We start from the raw sequence: 27,939 nt of genomic DNA, 5'->3' as shown, positions 1-27,939 counted from the left end.
GAGACAGAAACACACAGCTCCACAGCTGCAGTCACAGTGTCCAGACACCAGCAGTACAGAAAGAAGCACAGTCTGTATTGAAAACCTGCTCATCCTGCAGGAGTATTTACACAGCATGAGAATCACATCTACAGGAGTGACGTTACTCATCGGCTCACTGTCCACTCGGCCTGGGCTTCTGTCTGGAGCACAGTGGTGGAGATGAGACTGGACACCTCTGTTCCTGTGCTAGTCGTGCGGTTAGCGTGTGGTCAGTACGCAGTGGGGTCAGCATGTGGTCAGTACGCAGTGGGGTCAGCATGTGGTGCGGTCAGCGAGCGGTCAGTACCCTGGGCGGTCAGCGTGTGGTCAGTACACGGGGCGGTCAGCGCGCAGTCATTACGTGGGGTGGTCAGTACGCAGGGCGGTCAGCATGCGGTTAACGTGTGGTCAGCATGCGGGGCGGTCAGCATGTGGTCAGCACACGGGGTGGTCAGCACGCAGGGCGGTCAGTGTGTGGTCAGCGCGGGGAGGTCAGCGTGTGGTCAGCGCGCGGGGTGGTCAGCGTGTGGTCAGTGAGGCTGCCGCACGGCGCTCATCAGGTGGCTCTTGTAGGTCTTGCTCAGGCCGGTCATCCAGAACTTGAGCAGCCGGACGTTGTCGTCCTCGGCCGCCCCCAGCAGAGCCAGGATCTTCTGCGTCTCCTCCTTCGCCCGACCGTCCACCTTGGAGAACTTGAACAGCACCTTGACCTTACTGAGAGCGAGAGAGACAGACAGGCCGCGGGTCAGAGAGAGAGAGACAGGCCAGGGGTCAGAGAGAGAGACAGTTTTTATTTACCAAAATAAAAAACAACAAACAGAAACAGACCCTGACGAAGTACAGGCTCAGTGACCACAGCCTGGCCATAGAAACTGGACACAGGCAGACCTGGCTGCCCAGAGAGGACAGGCTGTGCTCCCACTGCCAGCGGGGAGAAATAGAGACAGAGGTGCACTTCCTACTGCACTGTGACAGATACTCTGGGATTAGAGAAACATTCTTCCCGAAATTCAGAAATCTAATCCCAGAGTTCCCACACCTGCCAAAACCACAACAGGTCCCAATCCTACTGGGAGAGGGAGGAGGGAACTCAGTTGATCTGGCAGCCCAGTATGTGATCTCCTGTCACAGCCTGAGGAACAGTGAGTCTGTCTCCCAATAATGCTCCAGCCGCCTACAGTATATGTCAATATTTTATAATATGTCTTTGTTGTAAATGTCTGTAATATGTCTGTAGATTTTATTTTACTTCTATTTTTTGTTTTGTTCTATGTTAATTTTATTGTTTTTATTTGCTTTGGCAACACTGATTGTACCCATCGGTCATGCTAATAAAGCACCTTGAATTGAATTGAATTGACAGACAGGCCGCGGGTCAGAGAGAGAGACAGGCTGTGGGTCAGAGAGAGAGACAGGCTGTGGGTCAGAGAGAGAGACAGGCTGTGGGTCAGAGAGAGAGACAGACAGGACGCGGGTCAGAGAGAGAGAGACAGGCCGTGGGTCAGAGAGAGAGAGACAGGCCGTGGGTCAGAGAGAGAGACGGGGATAATAACTCACTTCATCCACTCTTCTTTGAGGCACAAGAGGCAGTGACTGACCACATCCACAGACAGGTTCCCATTACAGAGGGCCAGTTCGAGCTTGTTCAGGAGAGTGGGGCCTGTGAGAGACACACACTGTCACACAGGTACACAACACACAGTCACACAGCATCACACACTGCCACACAGGTACACAACAACACAGTATCACACAGCTACACCATCACACACTGTCACACACTGTCACACAGCTACACCATCACACACTGTCACACAGCATCACACACTGCCACACAGGTACACAACAACACAGTCACACAGCTACACCATCACACACTGCCACACAGGTACACAACAACACAGTCACACAGCTACACCATCACACACTGTCACACAGCTACACCATCACACACTGTCACACAGCTACACAACACACAGTCACACAGCATCACACACTGCCACACAGGTACACAACAACACAGTCACACAGCTACACCATCACACACTGTCACACAGGTACACAACACACAGTATCACACAGGTACACAACACACAGTATCACACAGCATCACACACTGTCACACAGCTACACCATCACACACCATCACACAGCTGCAGCACACACCCCATCACACAGCTACACAACATACAGACACACAGCACACACAAGCACACAGACACACTGCCACAGCTCAGCCGGAGAGCCCCACCCCTGTCAGTGGGCTGTGTGCTGGCGCTGGTGATGCTGAAGTGGCAGGCGGACAGGATGTCATCATCACTGGGGGCGGAGCGTTCTGTCCTGAGCACGTCCACCAGCACCGAGAACTCTGGGAACGAGAGAGAGGCTGAGCACTGCTGAGCACACTGAGCACAGGGCACTGCACACTGAACACACAGAGCACACTACACACACAGTGCACAAAGCACACACAGAGCTCTCTGAGCACACTGCACACACAGAGCACACTGCACACACAGAGCACACACTGAGCACACACTGAGCACACACTGAGCACACCGCACACACTGAGCACACACTGAGCACACACTGAGCACACACTGAGCACACCGCACACACAGAGCACACACAGAGCACACACAGAGCACACCGCACACACAGAGCACACCGCACACACAGAGCACACCGCACACACAGTGCACAAAGCACACACAGAGCTCTCTGAGCACACTGCACACACAGAGCACACCGAGCACACCACACACACACACACTACACACTGAGCACACACAGAGCACACTGCACACACAGAGCACACACAGAGCACACACACAGAGCACACACACAGAGCACACACAGAGCACACACAGAGCACAGAGCACACACACAGAGCACACAGCGCTGCGCACCCGAGTTGCTGACGTGTGGCGGCACGCTGACGTCAGGGCTGAGGCCCAGGAAGTTGCAGCGGTACGCCTCCTCGTACTGCCGGCTGCAGGGGATGGCCCGCACGCAGCCCACCGGCAGCAAGGCCTGGTGGGAAACAGGAGGACCGCGCACATTAGCCCAGGCGCCGCTCCGCCGCCACCCTCACCAAGACCCCCGCGAGCAGAGCCCGCAGCCCCGCCCTCCCCGCCCCGGGGGCTCGCGATTGGCTGACCTTCAGCACGGTGAAAGCCGATTGGATGAGCTGGGGGTCGGGGCCTCTCCAGATGACCTGATTCCCCATGAGCACGTGCCAGGCCAGCATGCGGAACTCACTGGCGCCCAGGACCTGGGACACACAGCACAGCGTCTCGTCGGCCTCCACACAAACCAGCCAGCGCACACCCACACCCAGGCCAGGCTCGCGGGGAGATCTGGGCGTGAGCCCCGGTTTCTCTCCCGAGGGAGGATCAGACACTCCGAGGGCCCCTACCTGTCTCAGGTGTCTCAGAGACTGGAAGACCAGCCCCTGTGGCTCCTCCCCCTTCACCCCGTCGCTCAGGAAGTCCCTCCCTCCCTCGCTCTCCGATTCGCCCCGCAGCGCTGGGGAGACTCCGCCTTCTGCTCCCTCCCAGCCAATCAGCTCCTCCTCTTGCTCTGGGGGAGGGGTGAAAACATCCAATCAGAGGAAGGCATCCTCCCCGCTCCAGGAGTGGATGGCAAGGCAAGACGGACTCACTGACCCGTCTGCCTCTCTATCAGAACCAGGGTGTCCTCCGTCGGCGCCCCCTCCAGGAGCTTCTCGGTAAGACGACTGCCACACGCCTTCAGCAGCCTGGGGAGAGGGAGGGACCCGCGTTACCGCCAGCCAGCGCGCGGGCTTCACGGCTCGCCGGCCGCGGGTTCGCCTACAATCCGCCCCGACTCCCTTCTTCATGGGGGGAGAGGGCGGATTTTTAAAAGGCTTAGCATCACGCCTAGGAGAGCAGAGAGAGGAGAGAGAGAGGGAGAGGAGATAGAGAGATAGGAGAAAGGAGGGAGAGGAGATAGAGAGAGGGGAGAGATGGGAGAAAGGAGGGAGATGAGATAGAGAGAGGGGAGAGAGGGGAGAGAGGGGAGAGGGGAGGGAGAGGAGATAGAGAGATGGGAGAAGGGAGGGAGAGATGGGAGAAAGGAGGGAGAGGAGATAGAGAGATGGGAGAAAGGGGAGAGAGAGAGGGGAGAAAGGAGGGAGAGGAGATAGATGGGAGAGAGGGGAGAGAGAGATGGGAGAAAGGAGGGAGAGGAGATAGAGAGATGGGAGAGAGGGGAGAGAGAGATGGGAGAAAGGAGGGAGAGGAGATAGAGAGATGGGAGAGAGAGGAGAGAGAGATAGGAGAAAGGAGGGAGAGGAGATAGAGAGATGGGAGAGAGAGGAGAGAGAGATAGGAGAAAGGAGGGAGAGGAGATAGAGAGAGGGGAGAGATGGGAGAAAGGAGGGAGAGGAGATAGAGAGAGGGGAGAGAGGGGAGAGAGAGATGGGAGAAAGGGGAGAGAGAGAGGAGAGAGGGGAGAGGGGAGGGAGAGGAGATAGAGAGATGGGAGAGAGGGGAGAGAGAGATGGGAGAAAGGAGGGAGAGTTGATAGAGAGATGGGAGAGATGGGAGAAAGGAGAGAGAGAGAGAGGGGAGAGGGGAGATAGAGAGGGGAGAGAGGGGAGAGGAGAGGCGTCAGGGTGTCGGCAGGTACCAGCTGAAGGAGGAGTGCAGGCTGGCCCACAGCGCAGGGTGCTGGGTGAGAGAGGTGAGGGACCGCGCCGCGCTGCCACCCCTCTGGTGAGGGAACACGCCCGGGGAGAACGCACTGTTCATCCGCATCGCTCTCTGAGGACACACGCACTGCTCGCTGTCGAACACCTGGGAGAGACAGACAGGTGAGCACACACTGCTCGCTGTCGAACACCTGGGAGAGACACACAGGTGAGCACACACTGCTCGCTGTCGAACACCTGGGAGAGACAGACAGGTGAGGACACGCACTGCTCGCTGTCGAACACCTGGGAGAGACAGACAGGTGAGGACACACTGCTCGCTGTCGAACACCTGGGAGAGACACACAGGTGAGCACACACTGCTCGCTGTCGAACACCTGGGAGAGACAGACAGGTGAGGACACGCACTGCTCGCTGTCGAACACCTGGGAGAGACACACAGGTGAGCACGCACTGCTCGCTGTCGAACACCTGGGAGAGACAGACAGGTGAGCACACACTGCTCGCTGTCGAACACCTGGGAGAGACACACAGGTGAGCACGCACTGCTCGCTGTCGAACACCTGGGAGAGACAGACAGGTGAGCACGCACTGCTCGCTGTCGAACACCTGGGAGAGACACACAGGTGAGCACACGCGCTGCTCGCTGTCGAACACCTGGGAGAGACAGACAGGTGAGCACACGCACTGCTCGCTGTCGAACACCTGAGAGAGACAGACAGGTGAGCACACACTGCTCGCTGTCGAACACCTGGGAGAGACACACAGGTGAGCACACACTGCTCGCTGTCGAACACCTGGGAGAGACACACAGGTGAGCACACACTGCTCGCTGTCGAACACCTGGGAGAGACACACAGGTGAGCACACACGCACTGCTCGCTGTCGAACACCTGGGAGAGACAGACAGGTGAGCACACGCACTGCTCGCTGTCGAACACCTGGGAGAGACAGACAGGTGAGCACACACTGCTCGCTGTCGAACACCTGGGAGAGACAGACAGGTGAGCACACGCACTGCTCGCTGTCGAACACCTGGGAGAGACAGACAGGTGAGCACACACTGCTCGCTGTCGAACACCTGAGAGAGACAGACAGGTGAGCACACGCACTGCTCGCTGTCGAACACCTGGGAGAGACAGACAGGTGAGCACACGCACTGCTCGCTGTCGAACACCTGGGAGAGACAGACAGGTGAGCACACGCACTGCTCGCTGTCGAACACCTGGGAGAGACAGACAGGTGAGCACGCGCACTGCTCGCTGTCGAACACCTGGGAGAGACAGACAGGTGAGCACGCGCACTGCTCGCTGTCGAACACCTGGGAGAGACAGACAGGTGAACACACGCACTGCTCGCTGTCGAACACCTGGGAGAGACAGACAGGTGAGCACACACTGCTCGCTGTCGAACACCTGGGAGAGACACACAGGTGAGCACACACTGCTCGCTGTCGAACACCTGGGAGAGACAGACAGGTGAGCACACGCACTGCTCGCTGTCGAACACCTGGGAGAGACACACAGGTGAGCACACGCACTGCTCGCTGTCGAACACCTGGGAGAGACACACAGGTGAGCACACACTGCTCGCTGTCGAACACCTGGGAGAGACAGACAGGTGAACACGCACTGCTCGCTGTCGAACACCTGGGAGAGACACACAGGTGAGCACACACTGCTCGCTGTCGAACACCTGGGAGAGACAGACAGGTGAGCACACACGCACTGCTCGCTGTCGAACACCTGGGAGAGACACACAGGTGAGCACACGCACTGCTCGCTGTCGAACACCTGGGAGAGACACACAGGTGAGCACACACTGCTCGCTGTCGAACACCTGGGAGAGACACACAGGTGAGCACACACTGCTCGCTGTCGAACACCTGGGAGAGACAGACAGGTGAGCACACGCACTGCTCGCTGTCGAACACCTGAGAGAGACAGACAGGTGAACACGCACTGCTCGCTGTCGAACACCTGGGAGAGACAGACAGGTGAGCACACGCACTGCTCGCTGTCGAACACCTGGGAGAGACAGACAGGTGAGCACACATTGCTCGCTGTCGAACACCTGGGAGAGACAGACAGGTGAGCACACATTGCTCGCTGTCGAACACCTGGGAGAGACAGACAGGTGAGCACACACTGCTCGCTGTCGAACACCTGGGAGAGACAGACAGGTGAGCACATGCACTGCTCGCTGTCGAACACCTGAGAGAGACAGACAGAGAGAGAGAGAGACACTGAGAGAGAGAGAGAGAGAGAGAGTGAGGCAGACAGGTGAGCACACATTGCTCGCTGTCGAACACCTGGGAGAGACAGACAGGTGAGCACACATTGCTCGCTGTCGAACACCTGGGAGAGACAGACAGGTGAGCACACACGCACTGCTCGCTGTCGAACACCTGGGAGAGACAGACAGGTGAGCACACGCACTGCTCGCTGTCGAACACCTGGGAGAGACAGACAGGTGAGCACACACTGCTCGCTGTCGAACACCTGGGAGAGACAGACAGGTGAGCACACGCACTGCTCGCTGTCGAACACCTGGGAGAGACAGACAGGTGAACACGCACTGCTCGCTGTCGAACACCTGGGAGAGACAGACAGGTGAGCACACACTGCTCGCTGTCGAACACCTGGGAGAGACAGACAGGTGAGCACACGCACTGCTCGCTGTCGAACACCTGAGAGAGACAGACAGGTGAACACGCACTGCTCGCTGTCGAACACCTGGGAGAGACAGACAGGTGAGCACACGCACTGCTCGCTGTCGAACACCTGGGAGAGACAGACAGGTGAGCACACATTGCTCGCTGTCGAACACCTGGGAGAGACAGACAGGTGAGCACACATTGCTCGCTGTCGAACACCTGGGAGAGACAGACAGGTGAGCACACACTGCTCGCTGTCGAACACCTGGGAGAGACAGACAGGTGAGCACATGCACTGCTCGCTGTCGAACACCTGAGAGAGACAGACAGAGAGAGAGAGAGACACTGAGAGAGAGAGAGAGAGAGTGAGGCAGACAGGTGAGCACACATTGCTCGCTGTCGAACACCTGGGAGAGACAGACAGGTGAGCACACATTGCTCGCTGTCGAACACCTGGGAGAGACAGACAGGTGAGCACACGCACTGCTCGCTGTCGAACACCTGGGAGAGACAGACAGGTGAGCACACGCACTGCTCGCTGTCGAACACCTGGGAGAGACAGACAGGTGAACACGCACTGCTCGCTGTCGAACACCTGGGAGAGACAGACAGGTGAGCACACGCACTGCTCGCTGTCGAACACCTGGGAGAGACAGACAGGTGAGCACACGCACTGCTCGCTGTCGAACACCTGGGAGAGACACACAGGTGAGCACATGCACTGCTCGCTGTCGAACACCTGGGAGAGACAGACAGGTGAGCACACGCACTGCTCGCTGTCGAACACCTGGGAGAGACAGACAGGTGAGCACGCACTGCTAGCTGTCGAACACCTGGGAGAGACAGACAGGTGAGCACACGCACTGCTCGCTGTCGAACACCTGGGAGAGACAGACAGGTGAGCACACGCACTGCTCGCTGTCGAACACCTGGGAGAGACAGACAGGTGAGCACACGCACTGCTCGCTGTCGAACACCTGGGAGAGACAGACAGGTGAGCACACGCACTGCTCGCTGTCGAACACCTGGGAGAGACACACAGGTGAGCACACGCACTGCTCGCTGTCGAACACCTGGGAGAGACACACAGGTGAGCACACACTGCTCGCTGTCGAACACCTGGGAGAGACACACAGGTGAGCACACACACTGCTCGCTGTCGAACACCTGGGAGAGACAGACAGGTGAGCACACACTGCTCGCTGTCGAACACCTGGGAGAGACAGACAGGTGAGCACACGCACTGCTCGCTGTCGAACACCTGAGAGAGACAGACAGGTGAACACGCACTGCTCGCTGTACCTTCAGGGCAGTCAGAGAGAGACAGGCTGTACCTTCAGGGCAGTGAGAGAGAGAGACAGGCTGTACCTTCAGGGCAGTCAGAGAGAGAGACAGGCTGTACCTTCAGGGCAGTCAGAGAGAGAGACAGGCTGTACCTTCAGGGCAGTCAGAGAGAGAGACAGGCTGTACCTTCAGGGCAGTCAGAGAGAGACAGGCTGTACCTTCAGGGCAGTCAGAGAGAGAGACAGGCTGTACCTTCAGGGCAGTCAGAGAGAGAGACAGGCTGTACCTTCAGGGCAGTCAGAGAGAGAGACAGGCTGTACCTTCAGGGCAGTCAGAGAGAGAGACAGGCTGTACCTTCAGGGCAGTCAGAGAGAGAGACAGACTGTACCTTCAGGGCAGTCAGAGAGAGAGACAGGCTGTACCTTCAGGGCAGTCAGAGAGAGAGACAGGCTGTACCTTCAGGGCAGTCAGAGAGAGAGACAGGCTGTACCTTCAGGGCAGTGAGAGAGAGAGACAGGCTGTACCTTCAGGGCAGTGAGAGAGAGAGACAGGCTGTACCTTCAGGGCAGTCAGAGAGAGAGACAGGCTGTACCTTCAGGGCAGTGAGAGAGAGACAGGCTGTACCTTCAGGGCAGTCAGAGAGAGAGACAGGCTGTACCTTCAGGGCAGTCAGAGAGAGACAGGCTGTACCTTCAGGGCAGTCAGAGAGAGAGACAGGCTGTACCTTCAGGGCAGTGAGAGAGAGAGACAGGCTGTACCTTCAGGGCAGTGAGAGAGAGAGACAGGCTGTACCTTCAGGGCAGTGAGAGAGAGAGGAGACAGGCTGTACCTTCAGGGCAGTGAGAGAGAGAGGAGACAGGCTGTACCTTCAGGGCAGTCAGAGAGAGAGACAGGCTGTGCCTTCAGGGCAGTCAGAGAGAGAGACAGGCTGTACCTTCAGGGCAGTCAGAGAGAGAGACAGGCTGTACCTTCAGGGCAGTCAGAGAGAGAGACAGGCTGTACCTTCAGGGCAGTCAGAGAGAGACAGGCTGTACCTTCAGGGCAGTCAGAGAGAGAGACAGGCTGTACCTTCAGGGCAGTCAGAGAGAGAGACAGGCTGTACCTTCAGGGCAGTCAGAGAGAGAGACAGGCTGTACCTTCAGGGCAGTCAGAGAGACACAGGCTGTACCTTCAGGGCAGTCAGAGAGAGAGACAGGCTGTACCTTCAGGGCAGTCAGAGAGAGAGACAGGCTGTACCTTCAGGGCAGTCAGAGAGAGAGACAGGCTGTACCTTCAGGGCAGTCAGAGAGAGAGACAGGCTGTACCTTCAGGGCAGTCAGAGAGAGACAGGCTGTACCTTCAGGGCAGTCAGAGAGAGAGACAGGCTGTACCTTCAGGGCAGTCAGAGAGAGAGACAGGCTGTACCTTCAGGGCAGTCAGAGAGAGAGACAGGCTGTACCTTCAGGGCAGTCAGAGAGAGACAGGCTGTACCTTCAGGGCAGTCAGAGAGAGAGACAGGCTGTACCTTCAGGGCAGTCAGAGAGAGAGACAGGCTGTACCTTCAGGGCAGTCAGAGAGAGAGACAGGCTGTACCTTCAGGGCAGTGAGAGAGAGAGACAGGCTGTACCTTCAGGGCAGTCAGAGAGAGAGACAGGCTGTACCTTCAGGGCAGTCAGAGAGAGAGACAGGCTGTACCTTCAGGGCAGTCAGAGAGAGAGACAGGCTGTACCTTCAGGGCAGTCAGAGAGAGACAGGCTGTACCTTCAGGGCAGTCAGAGAGAGAGACAGGCTGTACCTTCAGGGCAGTCAGAGAGAGAGACAGGCTGTACCTTCAGGGCAGTCAGAGAGAGAGACAGGCTGTACCTTCAGGGCAGTCAGAGAGAGAGACAGGCTGTACCTTCAGGGCAGTCAGAGAGAGAGACAGGCTGTACCTTCAGGGCAGTCAGAGAGAGAGACAGGCTGTACCTTCAGGGCAGTCAGAGAGAGAGACAGGCTGTACCTTCAGGGCAGTCAGAGAGAGAGACAGGCTGTACCTTCAGGGCAGTCAGAGAGAGAGACAGGCTGTACCTTCAGGGCAGTCAGAGAGAGAGACAGGCTGTACCTTCAGGGCAGTCAGAGAGAGACAGGCTGTACCTTCAGGGCAGTCAGAGAGAGAGACAGGCTGTACCTTCAGGGCAGTCAGAGAGAGACAGGCTGTACCTTCAGGGCAGTCAGAGAGAGAGACAGGCTGTACCTTCAGGGCAGTCAGAGAGAGAGACAGGCTGTACCTTCAGGGCAGTCAGAGAGAGAGACAGGCTGTACCTTCAGGGCAGTCAGAGAGAGAGACAGGCTGTACCTTCAGGGCAGTCAGAGAGAGAGACAGGCTGTACCTTCAGGGCAGTCAGAGAGAGAGACAGGCTGTACCTTCAGGGCAGTCAGAGAGAGAGACAGGCTGTACCTTCAGGGCAGTGAGAGAGAGACAGGCTGTACCTTCAGGGCAGTCAGAGAGAGAGACAGGCTGTACCTTCAGGGCAGTCAGAGAGAGAGACAGGCTGTACCTTCAGGGCAGTCAGAGAGAGACAGGCTGTACCTTCAGGGCAGTCAGAGAGAGAGACAGGCTGTACCTTCAGGGCAGTCAGAGAGAGAGACAGGCTGTACCTTCAGGGCAGTCAGAGAGAGAGACAGGCTGTACCTTCAGGGCAGTCAGAGAGAGAGACAGGCTGTACCTTCAGGGCAGTGAGAGAGAGAGACAGGCTGTACCTTCAGGGCAGTCAGAGAGAGAGACAGGCTGTACCTTCAGGGCAGTGAGAGAGAGAGACAGGCTGTACCTTCAGGGCAGTGAGAGAGAGAGACAGGCTGTACCTTCAGGGCAGTCAGAGAGAGAGACAGGCTGTACCTTCAGGGCAGTCAGAGAGAGAGACAGGCTGTACCTTCAGGGCAGTCAGAGAGAGAGACAGGCTGTACCTTCAGGGCAGTCAGAGAGAGAGACAGGCTGTACCTTCAGGGCAGTCAGAGAGAGAGACAGGCTGTACCTTCAGGGCAGTCAGAGAGAGAGACAGGCTGTACCTTCAGGGCAGTCAGAGAGAGAGACAGGCTGTACCTTCAGGGCAGTCAGAGAGAGAGACAGGCTGTACCTTCAGGGCAGTCAGAGAGAGAGACAGGCTGTACCTTCAGGGCAGTCAGAGAGAGAGACAGGCTGTACCTTCAGGGCAGTCAGAGAGAGAGACAGGCTGTACCTTCAGGGCAGTCAGAGAGAGAGACAGGCTGTACCTTCAGGGCAGTCAGAGAGAGAGACAGGCTGTACCTTCAGGGCAGTCAGAGAGAGAGACAGGCTGTACCTTCAGGGCAGTCAGAGAGAGAGACAGGCTGTACCTTCAGGGCAGTCAGAGAGAGAGACAGGCTGTACCTTCAGGGCAGTCAGAGAGAGAGACAGACTGTACCTTCAGGGCAGTCAGAGAGAGAGACAGGCTGTACCTTCAGGGCAGTCAGAGAGAGAGACAGGCTGTACCTTCAGGGCAGTCAGAGAGAGAGACAGGCTGTACCTTCAGGGCAGTGAGAGAGAGAGACAGGCTGTACCTTCAGGGCAGTGAGAGAGAGAGACAGGCTGTACCTTCAGGGCAGTCAGAGAGAGAGACAGGCTGTACCTTCAGGGCAGTGAGAGAGAGACAGGCTGTACCTTCAGGGCAGTCAGAGAGAGAGACAGGCTGTACCTTCAGGGCAGTCAGAGAGAGACAGGCTGTACCTTCAGGGCAGTCAGAGAGAGAGACAGGCTGTACCTTCAGGGCAGTCAGAGAGAGAGACAGGCTGTACCTTCAGGGCAGTGAGAGAGAGAGACAGGCTGTACCTTCAGGGCAGTGAGAGAGAGAGGAGACAGGCTGTACCTTCAGGGCAGTGAGAGAGAGAGGAGACAGGCTGTACCTTCAGGGCAGTCAGAGAGAGAGACAGGCTGTGCCTTCAGGGCAGTCAGAGAGAGAGACAGGCTGTACCTTCAGGGCAGTCAGAGAGAGAGACAGGCTGTACCTTCAGGGCAGTCAGAGAGAGAGACAGGCTGTACCTTCAGGGCAGTCAGAGAGAGACAGGCTGTACCTTCAGGGCAGTCAGAGAGAGAGACAGGCTGTACCTTCAGGGCAGTCAGAGAGAGAGACAGGCTGTACCTTCAGGGCAGTCAGAGAGAGAGACAGGCTGTACCTTCAGGGCAGTCAGAGAGACACAGGCTGTACCTTCAGGGCAGTCAGAGAGAGAGACAGGCTGTACCTTCAGGGCAGTCAGAGAGAGAGACAGGCTGTACCTTCAGGGCAGTCAGAGAGAGAGACAGGCTGTACCTTCAGGGCAGTCAGAGAGAGAGACAGGCTGTACCTTCAGGGCAGTCAGAGAGAGACAGGCTGTACCTTCAGGGCAGTCAGAGAGAGAGACAGGCTGTACCTTCAGGGCAGTCAGAGAGAGAGACAGGCTGTACCTTCAGGGCAGTCAGAGAGAGAGACAGGCTGTACCTTCAGGGCAGTCAGAGAGAGACAGGCTGTACCTTCAGGGCAGTCAGAGAGAGAGACAGGCTGTACCTTCAGGGCAGTCAGAGAGAGAGACAGGCTGTACCTTCAGGGCAGTCAGAGAGAGAGACAGGCTGTACCTTCAGGGCAGTGAGAGAGAGAGACAGGCTGTACCTTCAGGGCAGTCAGAGAGAGAGACAGGCTGTACCTTCAGGGCAGTCAGAGAGAGAGACAGGCTGTACCTTCAGGGCAGTCAGAGAGAGAGACAGGCTGTACCTTCAGGGCAGTCAGAGAGAGACAGGCTGTACCTTCAGGGCAGTCAGAGAGAGAGACAGGCTGTACCTTCAGGGCAGTCAGAGAGAGAGACAGGCTGTACCTTCAGGGCAGTCAGAGAGAGAGACAGGCTGTACCTTCAGGGCAGTCAGAGAGAGAGACAGGCTGTACCTTCAGGGCAGTCAGAGAGAGAGACAGGCTGTACCTTCAGGGCAGTCAGAGAGAGAGACAGGCTGTACCTTCAGGGCAGTCAGAGAGAGAGACAGGCTGTACCTTCAGGGCAGTCAGAGAGAGAGACAGGCTGTACCTTCAGGGCAGTCAGAGAGAGAGACAGGCTGTACCTTCAGGGCAGTCAGAGAGAGACAGGCTGTACCTTCAGGGCAGTCAGAGAGAGAGACAGGCTGTACCTTCAGGGCAGTCAGAGAGAGACAGGCTGTACCTTCAGGGCAGTCAGAGAGAGAGACAGGCTGTACCTTCAGGGCAGTCAGAGAGAGAGACAGGCTGTACCTTCAGGGCAGTCAGAGAGAGAGACAGGCTGTACCTTCAGGGCAGTCAGAGAGAGAGACAGGCTGTACCTTCAGGGCAGTCAGAGAGAGAGACAGGCTGTACCTTCAGGGCAGTCAGAGAGAGAGACAGGCTGTACCTTCAGGGCAGTCAGAGAGAGAGACAGGCTGTACCTTCAGGGCAGTGAGAGAGAGACAGGCTGTACCTTCAGGGCAGTCAGAGAGAGAGACAGGCTGTACCTTCAGGGCAGTCAGAGAGAGAGACAGGCTGTACCTTCAGGGCAGTCAGAGAGAGACAGGCTGTACCTTCAGGGCAGTCAGAGAGAGAGACAGGCTGTACCTTCAGGGCAGTCAGAGAGAGAGACAGGCTGTACCTTCAGGGCAGTCAGAGAGAGAGACAGGCTGTACCTTCAGGGCAGTCAGAGAGAGAGACAGGCTGTACCTTCAGGGCAGTGAGAGAGAGAGACAGGCTGTACCTTCAGGGCAGTCAGAGAGAGAGACAGGCTGTACCTTCAGGGCAGTGAGAGAGAGAGACAGGCTGTACCTTCAGGGCAGTGAGAGAGAGAGACAGGCTGTACCTTCAGGGCAGTCAGAGAGAGAGACAGGCTGTACCTTCAGGGCAGTCAGAGAGAGAGACAGGCTGTACCTTCAGGGCAGTCAGAGAGAGAGACAGGCTGTACCTTCAGGGCAGTCAGAGAGAGAGACAGGCTGTACCTTCAGGGCAGTCAGAGAGAGAGACAGGCTGTACCTTCAGGGCAGTCAGAGAGAGAGACAGGCTGTACCTTCAGGGCAGTCAGAGAGAGAGACAGGCTGTACCTTCAGGGCAGTCAGAGAGAGAGACAGGCTGTACCTTCAGGGCAGTCAGAGAGAGAGACAGGCTGTACCTTCAGGGCAGTCAGAGAGAGAGACAGGCTGTACCTTCAGGGCAGTCAGAGAGAGAGACAGGCTGTACCTTCAGGGCAGTCAGAGAGAGAGACAGGCTGTACCTTCAGGGCAGTCAGAGAGAGAGACAGGCTGTACCTTCAGGGCAGTCAGAGAGAGAGACAGGCTGTACCTTCAGGGCAGTCAGAGAGAGACAGGCTGTACCTTCAGGGCAGTCAGAGAGAGAGACAGGCTGTACCTTCAGGGCAGTCAGAGAGAGAGACAGGCTGTACCTTCAGGGCAGTGAGAGAGAGACAGGCTGTACCTTCAGGGCAGTCAGAGAGAGAGACAGGCTGTACCTTCAGGGCAGTCAGAGAGAGAGACAGGCTGTACCTTCAGGGCAGTCAGAGAGAGACAGACTGTACCTTCAGGGCAGTGAGAGAGAGAGACAGGCTGTACCTTCAGGGCAGTCAGAGAGAGAGACAGGCTGTACCTTCAGGGCAGTGAGAGAGAGAGACAGACTGTACCTTCAGGGCAGTCAGAGAGAGAGACAGGCTGTACCTTCAGGGCAGTCAGAGAGAGAGACAGGCTGTACCTTCAGGGCAGTCAGAGAGAGAGACAGGCTGTACCTTCAGGGCAGTCAGAGAGAGAGACAGGCTGTACCTTCAGGGCAGTGAGAGAGAGACAGGCTGTACCTTCAGGGCAGTCAGAGAGAGACAGGCTGTACCTTCAGGGCAGTCAGAGAGAGACAGGCTGTACCTTCAGGGCAGTCAGAGAGAGAGACAGGCTGTACCTTCAGGGCAGTCAGAGAGAGAGACAGGCTGTACCTTCAGGGCAGTGAGAGAGAGACAGGCTGTACCTTCAGGGCAGTCAGAGAGAGAGACAGGCTGTACCTTCAGGGCAGTCAGAGAGAGAGACAGGCTGTACCTTCAGGGCAGTCAGAGAGAGAGACAGGCTGTACCTTCAGGGCAGTCAGAGAGAGACAGGCTGTACCTTCAGGGCAGTCAGAGAGAGAGACAGGCTGTACCTTCAGGGCAGTCAGAGAGAGAGACAGGCTGTACCTTCAGGGCAGTGAGAGAGAGACAGGCTGTACCTTCAGGGCAGTCAGAGAGAGAGACAGGCTGTACCTTCAGGGCAGTCAGAGAGAGAGACAGGCTGTACCTTCAGGGCAGTCAGAGAGAGACAGACTGTACCTTCAGGGCAGTGAGAGAGAGAGACAGGCTGTACCTTCAGGGCAGTCAGAGAGAGAGACAGGCTGTACCTTCAGGGCAGTGAGAGAGAGAGACAGACTGTACCTTCAGGGCAGTCAGAGAGAGAGACAGGCTGTACCTTCAGGGCAGTCAGAGAGAGAGACAGGCTGTACCTTCAGGGCAGTCAGAGAGAGAGACAGGCTGTACCTTCAGGGCAGTCAGAGAGAGAGACAGGCTGTACCTTCAGGGCAGTCAGAGAGAGAGACAGGCTGTACCTTCAGGGCAGTCAGAGAGAGACAGGCTGTACCTTCAGGGCAGTCAGAGAGAGACAGGCTGTACCTTCAGGGCAGTCAGAGAGAGAGACAGGCTGTACCTTCAGGGCAGTCAGAGAGAGAGACAGGCTGTACCTTCAGGGCAGTCAGAGAGAGAGACAGGCTGTACCTTCAGGGCAGTCAGAGAGAGAGACAGGCTGTACCTTCAGGGCAGTCAGAGAGAGAGACAGGCTGTACCTTCAGGGCAGTCAGAGAGAGAGACAGGCTGTACCTTCAGGGCAGTCAGAGAGAGAGACAGGCTGTACCTTCAGGGCAGTGAGAGAGAGACAGGCTGTACCTTCAGGGCAGTCAGAGAGAGACAGGCTGTACCTTCAGGGCAGTCAGAGAGAGACAGGCTGTACCTTCAGGGCAGTCAGAGAGAGAGACAGGCTGTACCTTCAGGGCAGTCAGAGAGAGAGACAGGCTGTACCTTCAGGGCAGTCAGAGAGAGACAGGCTGTACCTTCAGGGCAGTCAGAGAGAGAGACAGGCTGTACCTTCAGGGCAGTGAGAGAGAGAGACAGGCTGTACCTTCAGGGCAGTCAGAGAGAGACAGGCTGTACCTTCAGGGCAGTCAGAGAGAGACAGGCTGTACCTTCAGGGCAGTCAGAGAGAGAGACAGGCTGTACCTTCAGGGCAGTCAGAGAGAGAGACAGGCTGTACCTTCAGGGCAGTCAGAGAGAGAGACAGGCTGTACCTTCAGGGCAGTCAGAGAGAGAGACAGGCTGTACCTTCAGGGCAGTCAGAGAGAGAGACAGGCTGTACCTTCAGGGCAGTCAGAGAGAGAGACAGGCTGTACCTTCAGGGCAGTCAGAGAGAGAGACAGGCTGTACCTTCAGGGCAGTCAGAGAGAGAGACAGGCTGTACCTTCAGGGCAGTCAGAGAGAGAGACAGGCTGTACCTTCAGGGCAGTCAGAGAGAGAGACAGGCTGTACCTTCAGGGCAGTGAGAGAGAGACAGGCTGTACCTTCAGGGCAGTCAGAGAGAGACAGGCTGTACCTTCAGGGCAGTCAGAGAGAGACAGGCTGTACCTTCAGGGCAGTCAGAGAGAGAGACAGGCTGTACCTTCAGGGCAGTCAGAGAGAGAGACAGGCTGTACCTTCAGGGCAGTCAGAGAGAGAGACAGGCTGTACCTTCAGGGCAGTGAGAGAGAGACAGGCTGTACCTTCAGGGCAGTCAGAGAGAGAGACAGGCTGTACCTTCAGGGCAGTCAGAGAGAGAGACAGGCTGTACCTTCAGGGCAGTCAGAGAGAGAGACAGGCTGTACCTTCAGGGCAGTCAGAGAGAGACAGGCTGTACCTTCAGGGCAGTCAGAGAGAGAGACAGGCTGTACCTTCAGGGCAGTCAGAGAGAGAGACAGGCTGTACCTTCAGGGCAGTGAGAGAGAGACAGGCTGTACCTTCAGGGCAGTCAGAGAGAGAGACAGGCTGTACCTTCAGGGCAGTCAGAGAGAGAGACAGGCTGTACCTTCAGGGCAGTCAGAGAGAGACAGACTGTACCTTCAGGGCAGTGAGAGAGAGAGACAGGCTGTACCTTCAGGGCAGTCAGAGAGAGAGACAGGCTGTACCTTCAGGGCAGTGAGAGAGAGAGACAGACTGTACCTTCAGGGCAGTCAGAGAGAGAGACAGGCTGTACCTTCAGGGCAGTCAGAGAGAGAGACAGGCTGTACCTTCAGGGCAGTCAGAGAGAGAGACAGGCTGTACCTTCAGGGCAGTCAGAGAGAGAGACAGGCTGTACCTTCAGGGCAGTCAGAGAGAGACAGGCTGTACCTTCAGGGCAGTCAGAGAGAGACAGGCTGTACCTTCAGGGCAGTCAGAGAGAGAGACAGGCTGTACCTTCAGGGCAGTCAGAGAGAGAGACAGGCTGTACCTTCAGGGCAGTCAGAGAGAGAGACAGGCTGTACCTTCAGGGCAGTCAGAGAGAGAGACAGGCTGTACCTTCAGGGCAGTCAGAGAGAGAGACAGGCTGTACCTTCAGGGCAGTCAGAGAGAGAGACAGGCTGTACCTTCAGGGCAGTGAGAGAGAGACAGGCTGTACCTTCAGGGCAGTCAGAGAGAGACAGGCTGTACCTTCAGGGCAGTCAGAGAGAGACAGGCTGTACCTTCAGGGCAGTCAGAGAGAGAGACAGGCTGTACCTTCAGGGCAGTCAGAGAGAGAGACAGGCTGTACCTTCAGGGCAGTCAGAGAGAGACAGGCTGTACCTTCAGGGCAGTCAGAGAGAGAGACAGGCTGTACCTTCAGGGCAGTGAGAGAGAGAGACAGGCTGTACCTTCAGGGCAGTCAGAGAGAGACAGGCTGTACCTTCAGGGCAGTCAGAGAGAGACAGGCTGTACCTTCAGGGCAGTCAGAGAGAGAGACAGGCTGTACCTTCAGGGCAGTCAGAGAGAGAGACAGGCTGTACCTTCAGGGCAGTCAGAGAGAGAGACAGGCTGTACCTTCAGGGCAGTCAGAGAGAGAGACAGGCTGTACCTTCAGGGCAGTCAGAGAGAGAGACAGGCTGTACCTTCAGGGCAGTCAGAGAGAGAGACAGGCTGTACCTTCAGGGCAGTCAGAGAGAGAGACAGGCTGTACCTTCAGGGCAGTCAGAGAGAGAGACAGGCTGTACCTTCAGGGCAGTGAGAGAGAGACAGGCTGTACCTTCAGGGCAGTCAGAGAGAGACAGGCTGTACCTTCAGGGCAGTCAGAGAGAGACAGGCTGTACCTTCAGGGCAGTCAGAGAGAGACAGGCTGTACCTTCAGGGCAGTCAGAGAGAGAGACAGGCTGTACCTTCAGGGCAGTCAGAGAGAGAGACAGGCTGTACCTTCAGGGCAGTCAGAGAGAGAGACAGGCTGTACCTTCAGGGCAGTCAGAGAGAGAGACAGGCTGTACCTTCAGGGCAGTCAGAGAGAGACAGGCTGTACCTTCAGGGCAGTCAGAGAGAGAGACAGGCTGTACCTTCAGGGCAGTCAGAGAGAGACAGGCTGTACCTTCAGGGCAGTCAGAGAGAGTGACAGGCTGTACCTTCAGGGCAGTCAGAGAGAGACAGGCTGTACCTTCAGGGCAGTCAGAGAGAGAGACAGGCTGTACCTTCAGGGCAGTCAGAGAGAGAGACAGGCTGTACCTTCAGGGCAGTCAGAGAGAGAGACAGGCTGTACCTTCAGGGCAGTCAGAGAGAGAGACAGGCTGTACCTTCAGGGCAGTGAGAGAGAGACAGGCTGTACCTTCAGGGCAGTCAGAGAGAGAGACAGGCTGTACCTTCAGGGCAGTCAGAGAGAGACAGGCTGTACCTTCAGGGCAGTCAGAGAGAGACAGGCTGTACCTTCAGGGCAGTCAGAGAGAGAGACAGGCTGTACCTTCAGGGCAGTCAGAGAGAGAGACAGGCTGTACCTTCAGGGCAGTCAGAGAGAGACAGGCTGTACCTTCAGGGCAGTCAGAGAGAGACAGGCTGTACCTTCAGGGCAGTCAGAGAGAGAGACAGGCTGTACCTTCAGGGCAGTGAGAGAGAGACAGGCTGTACCTTCAGGGCAGTCAGAGAGAGAGACAGGCTGTACCTTCAGGGCAGTCAGAGAGAGAGACAGGCTGTACCTTCAGGGCAGTGAGAGAGAGACAGGCTGTACCTTCAGGGCAGTGAGAGAGAGACAGGCTGTACCTTCAGGGCAGTGAGAGAGAGACAGGCTGTACCTTCAGGGCAGTCAGAGAGAGAGACAGGCTGTACCTTCAGGGCAGTCAGAGAGAGACAGGCTGTACCTTCAGGGCAGTCAGAGAGAGAGACAGGCTGTACCTTCAGGGCAGTCAGAGAGAGACAGGCTGTACCTTCAGGGCAGTCAGAGAGAGAGACAGGCTGTACCTTCAGGGCAGTCAGAGAGAGACAGGCTGTACCTTCAGGGCAGTGAGAGAGAGACAGGCTGTACCTTCAGGGCAGTGAGAGAGAGAGACAGGCTGTACCTTCAGGGCAGTCAGAGAGAGACAGGCTGTACCTTCAGGGCAGTCAGAGAGAGAGACAGGCTGTACCTTCAGGGCAGTCAGAGAGAGAGACAGGCTGTACCTTCAGGGCAGTGAGAGAGAGAGACAGGCTGTACCTTCAGGGCAGTCAGAGAGAGAGACAGGCTGTACCTTCAGGGCAGTCAGAGAGAGAGACAGGCTGTACCTTCAGGGCAGTCAGAGAGAGAGACAGGCTGTACCTTCAGGGCAGTCAGAGAGAGAGACAGGCTGTACCTTCAGGGCAGTGAGAGAGAGAGACAGGCTGTACCTTCAGGGCAGTCAGAGAGAGAGACAGGCTGTACCTTCAGGGCAGTCAGAGAGAGAGACAGGCTGTACCTTCAGGGCAGTCAGAGAGAGAGACAGGCTGTACCTTCAGGGCAGTCAGAGAGAGAGACAGGCTGTACCTTCAGGGCAGTCAGAGAGAGAGACAGGCTGTACCTTCAGGGCAGTCAGAGAGAGAGACAGGCTGTACCTTCAGGGCAGTCAGAGAGAGAGACAGGCTGTACCTTCAGGGCAGTCAGAGAGAGACAGGCTGTACCTTCAGGGCAGTGAGAGAGAGACAGGCTGTACCTTCAGGGCAGTCAGAGAGAGAGACAGGCTGTACCTTCAGGGCAGTCAGAGAGAGAGACAGGCTGTACCTTCAGGGCAGTCAGAGAGAGAGACAGGCTGTACCTTCAGGGCAGTCTGCTGCAGGGAGCCGATGGTGCCGCGCAGGTGGGTGAGCAGGAAGGGCCAGGAGTTGATGAGGTAGATGCGGTCCATGGTCACCATGACGATGCTGTACCAGCGCTGGAACCCGCGGGCCAGGCTGTCCTTGATGAAGAACGTGTGGCTGAAGACGAAGCCGTGCTGCTCGTCCCCAAAGAAGATCGGACCCTCCCGGCCAGGACAGACCTGCAGAGACAGAGACTGACTGACTGGACACTACAGCACAGTGACCCTGACTGACTGACTGGACACTACAGCACAGAGACACTGACTGACTGACTGGACACTACAGCACAGTGACCCTGACTGACTGACTGGACACTACAGCACAGTGACCCTTACTGACTGGACACTACAGCACAGAGACACTGACTGACTGACTGGACACTACAGCACAGAGACACTGACTGACTGACTGGACACTACAGCACAGAGACACTGACTGACTGGACACTACAGCACAGAGACACTGACTGACTGACTGGACACTACAGCACAGAGACACTGACTGACTGACTGGACACTACAGCACAGAGACACTGACTGACCGACTGGACACTACAGCAGAGTGACCCTGACTGACTGGACACTACAGCACAGAGACCCTGACTGACTGACTGGACACTACAGCACAGTGACCCTGACTGACTGGACACTACAGCACAGAGACACTGACTGACTGACTGGACACTACAGCAGAGTGACACTGACTGACTGACTGGACACTACAGCACAGAGACACTGACTGACCGACTGGACACTACAGCAGAGTGACCCTGACTGACTGGACACTACAGCACAGAGACCCTGACTGACTGACTGGACACTACAGCACAGTGACCCTGACTGACTGACTGGACACTACAGCACAGTGACCCTGACTGACTGACTGGACACTACAGCACAGTGACCCTGACTGACTGGACACTACAGCACAGTGACCCTGACTGACTGACTGGACACTACAGCACAGTGACCCTGACTGACTGACTGGACACTACAGCACAGAGACACTGACTGACTGACTGGACACTACAGCACAGAGACCCTGACTGACTGACTGGACACTACAGCACAGAGACACTGACTGACTGACTGGACACTACAGCACAGAGACACTGACTGACTGACTGACTGGACACTACAGCACAGAGACACTGACTGACTGACTGGACACTACAGCACAGAGACCCTGACTGACTGACTGGACACTACAGCACAGAGACACTGACTGACTGACTGGACACTACAGCACAGAGACCCTGACTGACTGACTGGACACTACAGCACAGTGACCCTGACTGACTGACTGGACACTACAGCACAGTGACCCTGACTGACTGGACACTACAGCACAGTGACCCTGACTGACTGACTGGACACTACAGCACAGTAACCCTGACTGACTGGACACTACAGCACAGAGACACTGACTGACTGACTGGACACTACAGCACAGAGACCCTGACTGACTGACTGGACACTACAGCACAGAGACCCTGACTGACTGGACACTACAGCACAGAGACACTGACTGACTGACTGGACACTACAGCACAGAGACACTGACTGACTGACTGGACACTACAGCACAGAGACCCTGACTGACTGACTGGACACTACAGCACAGAGACCCTGACTGACTGACTGGACACTACAGCACAGTGACCCTGACTGACTGGACACTACTGCACAGAGACACTGACTGACTGACTGGACACTACAGCACAGAGACCCTGACTGACGACACTACAGCACAGAGACCCTGACTGACTGACTGGACACTACAGCACAGTGACTCTGACTGACTGACTGGACACTACAGCACAGTGACCCTGACTGACTGGACACTACAGCACAGTGACCCTGACTGACTGACTGGACACTACAGCACAGTGACCCTGACTGACTGGACACTACAGCACAGAGACACTGACTGACTGACTGGACACTACAGCACAGAGACCCTGACTGACTGACTGGACACTACAGCACAGTGACCCTGACTGACTGGACACTACAGCACAGAGACCCTGACTGACTGACTGGACACTACAGCACAGTGACCCTGACTGACTGACTGGACACTACAGCACAGTGACCCTGACTGACTGGACACTACAGCACAGAGACCCTGACTGACTGACTGGACACTACAGCACAGTGACCCTGACTGACTGACTGGACACTACAGCACAGAGACACTGACTGACTGACTGGACACTACAGCACAGTGACCCTGACTGACTGGACACTACAGCACAGAGACACTGACTGACTGACTGGACACTACAGCACAGAGACCCTGACTGACTGACTGGACACTACAGCACAGAGACCCTGACTGACTGGACACTACAGCACAGAGACACTGACTGACTGACTGGACACTACAGCACAGAGACCCTGACTGACTGACTGGACACTACAGCACAGTGACCCTGACTGACTGGACACTACTGCACAGAGACACTGACTGACTGACTGGACACTACAGCACAGAGACACTGACTGACTGACTGGACACTACAGCACAGAGACACTGACTGACCGACTGGACACTACAGCACAGAGACACTGACTGACTGGACACTACAGCACAGAGACACTGACTGACTGACTGGACACTACAGCACAGAGACCCTGACTGACTGACTGGACACTACAGCACAGTGACCCTGACTGACTGGACACTACAGCACAGAGACACTGACTGACTGACTGGACACTACAGCACAGAGACCCTGACTGACTGACTGGACACTACAGCACAGAGACCCTGACTGACTGACTGGACACTACAGCACAGTGACCCTGACTGACTGACTGGACACTACAGCACAGTGACCCTGACTGACTGACTGGACACTACAGCACAGTGACCCTGACTGACTGGACACTACAGCACAGAGACACTGACTGACTGGACACTACAGCACAGTGACCCTGACTGACTGACTGGACACTACAGCACAGAGACACTGACTGACTGACTGGACACTACAGCACAGTGACCCTGACTGACTGGACACTACAGCACAGTGACACTGACTGACTGACTGGACTCTACCTCACAGCTCAGGCTCCTGACACAGGCCTGCCTGACGATGCTGAAGAGTTGAGGCTGCCGGGGCTGCTGGTGACTGACGAAGCGAATTCCTGTCTCACTGTCCACACTGACGAACCCTGGGTGCCCCACCGGGAGAGAACGACAGCCCTGAGAGAGACAGAGGGGTTAATACTGACACACTGCCCTGAGAGAGACAGAGGGGTCGATACTGACACACTGCCCACAGAGAGACAGAGGGGTCGATACTGACACACTGCCCTGAGAGAGACAGAGGGGTTAATACCGACACACTGCCCTGAGAGAGACAGAGGGGTCGATACAGACACACTGCCCTGAGAGACAGAGGGGTCGATACTGACACACTGCCCTCAGAGAGACAGAGGGGTCGATACTGACACACTGCCCTCAGAGAGACAGAGGGGTCGATACTGACACACTGCCCTCAGAGAGACAGAGGGGTCGATAGTGACACACTGGCCCCAGAGAGACAGAGGGGTCGATACTGACACACTGCCCAGAGAGAGACAGAGGGGTTGATACTGACACAATGCCCTCAGAGAGACAGAGGGGTCGATACAGACACACTGCCCAGAGAGAGACAGAGGGGTCGATACAGACACACTGCCCAGAGAGAGAGAGAGGGGTCGATACAGACACACTGCCCAGAGAGACAGAGGGGTCGATACAGACACACTGCCCAGAGAGACAGAGGGGTCGATACTGACACACTGCCCTCAGAGAGAGACAGAGGGGTCGATACTGACACACTGCCCAAAGAGAGACAGATGGGTCGATACAGACACACTGCCCAGAGAGAGACAGAGGGGTCGATACAGACACACTGCCCAGAGAGAGACAGAGGGGTCGATACAGACACACTGCCCAGAGAGACAGAGGGGTCGATACTGACACACTGCCCAGAGAGACAGAGGGGTCGATACTGACACACTGCCCAGAGAGACAGAGGGGTCGATACTGACACACTGCCCAGAGAGACAGAGGGGTCGATACTGACACACTGCCCGCAGAGAGACAGAGGGGTCGATACTGACACACTGCCCAGAGAGACAGAGGGGTCGATACTGACACACTGCCCTGAGAGACAGAGGGGTCGATACTGACACACTGCCCAGAGAGACAGAGGGGTCGATAGTGACACACTCCCCTCAGAGAGACAGAGGGGTTAATACTGACACACTGCCCTGAGAGAGACAGAGGGGTCGATACTGACACACTGCCCTCAGAGAGACAGAGGGGTTGATACTGACACACTGCCCTCAGAGAGACAGAGGGGTTGATACTGACACACTGCCCTGAGAGAGACAGAGGGGTCGATAGTGACACACTGGCCCCAGAGAGACAGAGGGGTCGATACTGACACACTGCCCAGAGAGAGACAGAGGGGTTGATACTGACACACTGGCCCCAGAGAGACAGAGGGGTCGATACTGACACACTGCCCAGAGAGACAGAGGGGTCGATACTGACACACTGCCCTCAGAGAGACAGAGGGGTCGATACTGACACACTGCCCTCAGAGAGACTCACGTCACACATGTCCGCTCTCTGACTGGCCGAACCGCTGGCTCGCATGGTGAGCCCCACTCCCTCTCCCTCCCGCTCCCTGTCCTGCTCTGGGGGGGGGCAGGGGCCGGCCGGGGGTGCCAGCGGTGGGTCGGGGGGCACGGAGGGAGAGGGGGGGTGCAGAGCCTCTGTGCAGAAGAGGGTCCGGGGCCCGTGGAGCTCACAGAAGTGACACAGCGCCACCAGAGCATTCATCTGGGGAGAGAGAGACAGGTACTGAGAGAGAGAGTCCAGACTCTTACTGGACACACTGTATACACACACACACCTGGAGTCCAGACTCTTACTGGACACACTGTATACACACACACACACCTGGAGTCCAGACTCTTACTGGACACACTGTATACACACACACACACACCTGGAGTCCAGACTCTTACTGGACACACTGTATACACACACACACACCTGGAGTCCAGACTCTTACTGGACACACTGTATACACACACACACACCTGGAGTCCAGACTCTTACTGGACACACTGTATACACACACACACACCTGGAGTCCAGACTCTTACTGGACACACTGTATACACACACACACCTGGAGTCCAGACTCTTACTGGACACACTGTACACACACACACACACACACACCTGGAGTCCAGACTCTTACTGGACACACTGTATACACACACACACCTGGAGTCCAGACTCTTACTGGACACACTGTATACACACACACACACCTGGAGTCCAGACTCTTACTGGACACACTGTATACACACACACACACCTGGAGTCCAGACTCTTACTGGACACACTGTATACACACACACACACACCTGGAGTCCAGACTCTTACTGGACACACTGTATACACACACACCTGGAGTCCAGACTCTTACTGGACACACTGTATACACACACACACCTGGAGTCCAGACTCTTACTGGACACAGTGTATACACACACACACACCTGGAGTCCAGACTCTTACTGGACACACTGTATACACACACACACCTGGAGTCCAGACTCTTACTGGACACACTGTATACACACACACACCTGGAGTCCAGACTCTTACTGGACACACTGTACACACATACACACACCTGGAGTCCAGACTCTTACTGGACACACTGTATACACACACACACACCTGGAGTCCAGACTCTTACTGGACACACTGTACACACACACACACCTGGAGTCCAGACTCTTACTGGACACACTGTATACACACACACACACCTGGAGTCCAGACTCTTACTGGACACACTGTATACACACACACACCTGGAGTCCAGACTCTTACTGGACACACTGTATACACACACACACACCTGGAGTCCAGACTCTTACTGGACACACTGTATACACACACACACACCTGGAGTCCAGACTCTTACTGGACACACTGTATACACACACACACACCTGGAGTCCAGACTCTTACTGGACACACTGTATACACACACACACCTGGAGTCCAGACTCTTACTGGACACACTGTACACACATACACACACCTGGAGTCCAGACTCTTACTGGACACACTGTATACACACACACACACCTGGAGTCCAGACTCTTACTGGACACACTGTACACACACACACACACCTGGAGTCCAGACTCTTACTGGACACACTGTATACACACACACACACCTGGAGTCCAGACTCTTACTGGACACACTGTATACACACACACACACACACACACACACACACCTGGAGTCCAGACTCTTACTGGACACACTGTATACACACACACACACCTGGAGTCCAGACTCTTACTGGACACACTGTATACACACACACACACACCTGGAGTCCAGACTCTTACTGGACACACTGTACACACACACACACACACCTGGAGTCCAGACTCTTACTGGACACAGTGTATACACACACACACCTGGAGCCCAGACTCTTACTGGACACACTGTATACACACACACACCTGGAGTCCAGACTCTTACTGGACACACTGTATACACACACACCTGGAGTCCAGACTCTTACTGGACACACTGTACACACACACACACACCTGGAGTCTAGGACAGCTCTTAGAATACACTGAAATCATATGACAGGCGATTTAATTCGACTACACACTACTTGCTTGTCAGGATCAATCGTATAACTGAGGACATTATTGACGAAGTCTTACCTTCTCTGCGCTGAGCCTGGCGGTGTTTACTTAAGTAAACTACAAAGAGTTTGATGTCTGTCTCGTAGCAAGACCTAGAACTACCTCGACTGCTGCTACCGCCGATACTGCGAGAGCTGACAGCAACGCTAAAAATATTTCGAGCGACAGTTAAGATAACGACAGGTCTCCGTCCACTGTCAGCACAACAGACCCTTCGCCTCTGCTGTCATGTGATTCGAGGCGCATGATTCTGACGTCATGCTCTCAAATTACCGTAGTTCTTCAAA

General features: G+C 55.9%; 1 protein-coding gene across 4 annotated transcripts; it reads right to left on the bottom strand.

The window, feature by feature from the left end:
• Nucleotides 1-54: 54 nt before the first annotated feature.
• Nucleotides 55-27,915, bottom strand: flcn (folliculin). Of its 4 annotated transcripts, XM_088619795.1 has the most exons (13): nt 27,671-27,911; nt 25,503-25,733; nt 23,955-24,101; nt 20,849-21,070; nt 4,675-4,841; nt 3,690-3,781; nt 3,440-3,603; nt 3,182-3,295; nt 2,931-3,054; nt 2,273-2,389; nt 1,579-1,681; nt 513-735; nt 55-444 (listed from the first exon to the last, which is right to left on the bottom strand). In XM_088619795.1, the coding sequence occupies exons 2-12, from the start codon at nt 25,731-25,733 to the stop codon at nt 552-554; spliced, it is 1,665 nt and encodes a 554-aa protein (XP_088475921.1). In that variant the 5' UTR covers nt 27,671-27,911; the 3' UTR covers nt 55-444; nt 513-551. The 4 variants fall into 4 exon arrangements, with proteins under 4 accessions (XP_088475921.1, XP_088475920.1, XP_088475922.1 ...); XM_088619794.1 differs by having other exon boundaries at nt 55-735; nt 27,671-27,910; XM_088619796.1 differs by lacking the exon at nt 3,182-3,295 and having other exon boundaries at nt 55-735; nt 27,671-27,915.
• Between the last annotated feature and the right edge of the window lie 24 nt (nt 27,916-27,939).

Source organism: Lepisosteus platostomus, chromosome 25 (genome assembly GCF_059453375.1).
Source record: "Lepisosteus platostomus isolate fLepPlt1 chromosome 25, fLepPlt1.hap1, whole genome shotgun sequence".
Taxonomy (NCBI): Eukaryota; Metazoa; Chordata; class Actinopteri; order Semionotiformes; family Lepisosteidae; genus Lepisosteus; species Lepisosteus platostomus.
Note: the sequence above shows the minus strand (reverse complement) of the source record. Positions and strands in the feature narration are given on the sequence as shown.

Excerpts from the sequence above, each read along its gene's own strand:
- flcn (XM_088619795.1), bottom strand. The coding sequence starts at position 25,733 with ATGAATGCTCTGGTGGCGCTGTGTCACTTCTGTGAGCTCCACGGGCCC. Across the intron at positions 4,842-20,848 it reads TGCAGCAGACTGCCCTGAAG|GTGTTCGACAGCGAGCAGTG; the intron begins GTACAGCCTGTC and ends TGTCTCTCCCAG. Across the intron at positions 1,682-2,272 it reads CACACAGCCCACTGACAGGG|GCCCCACTCTCCTGAACAAG; the intron begins GTGGGGCTCTCC and ends TGTCTCTCACAG.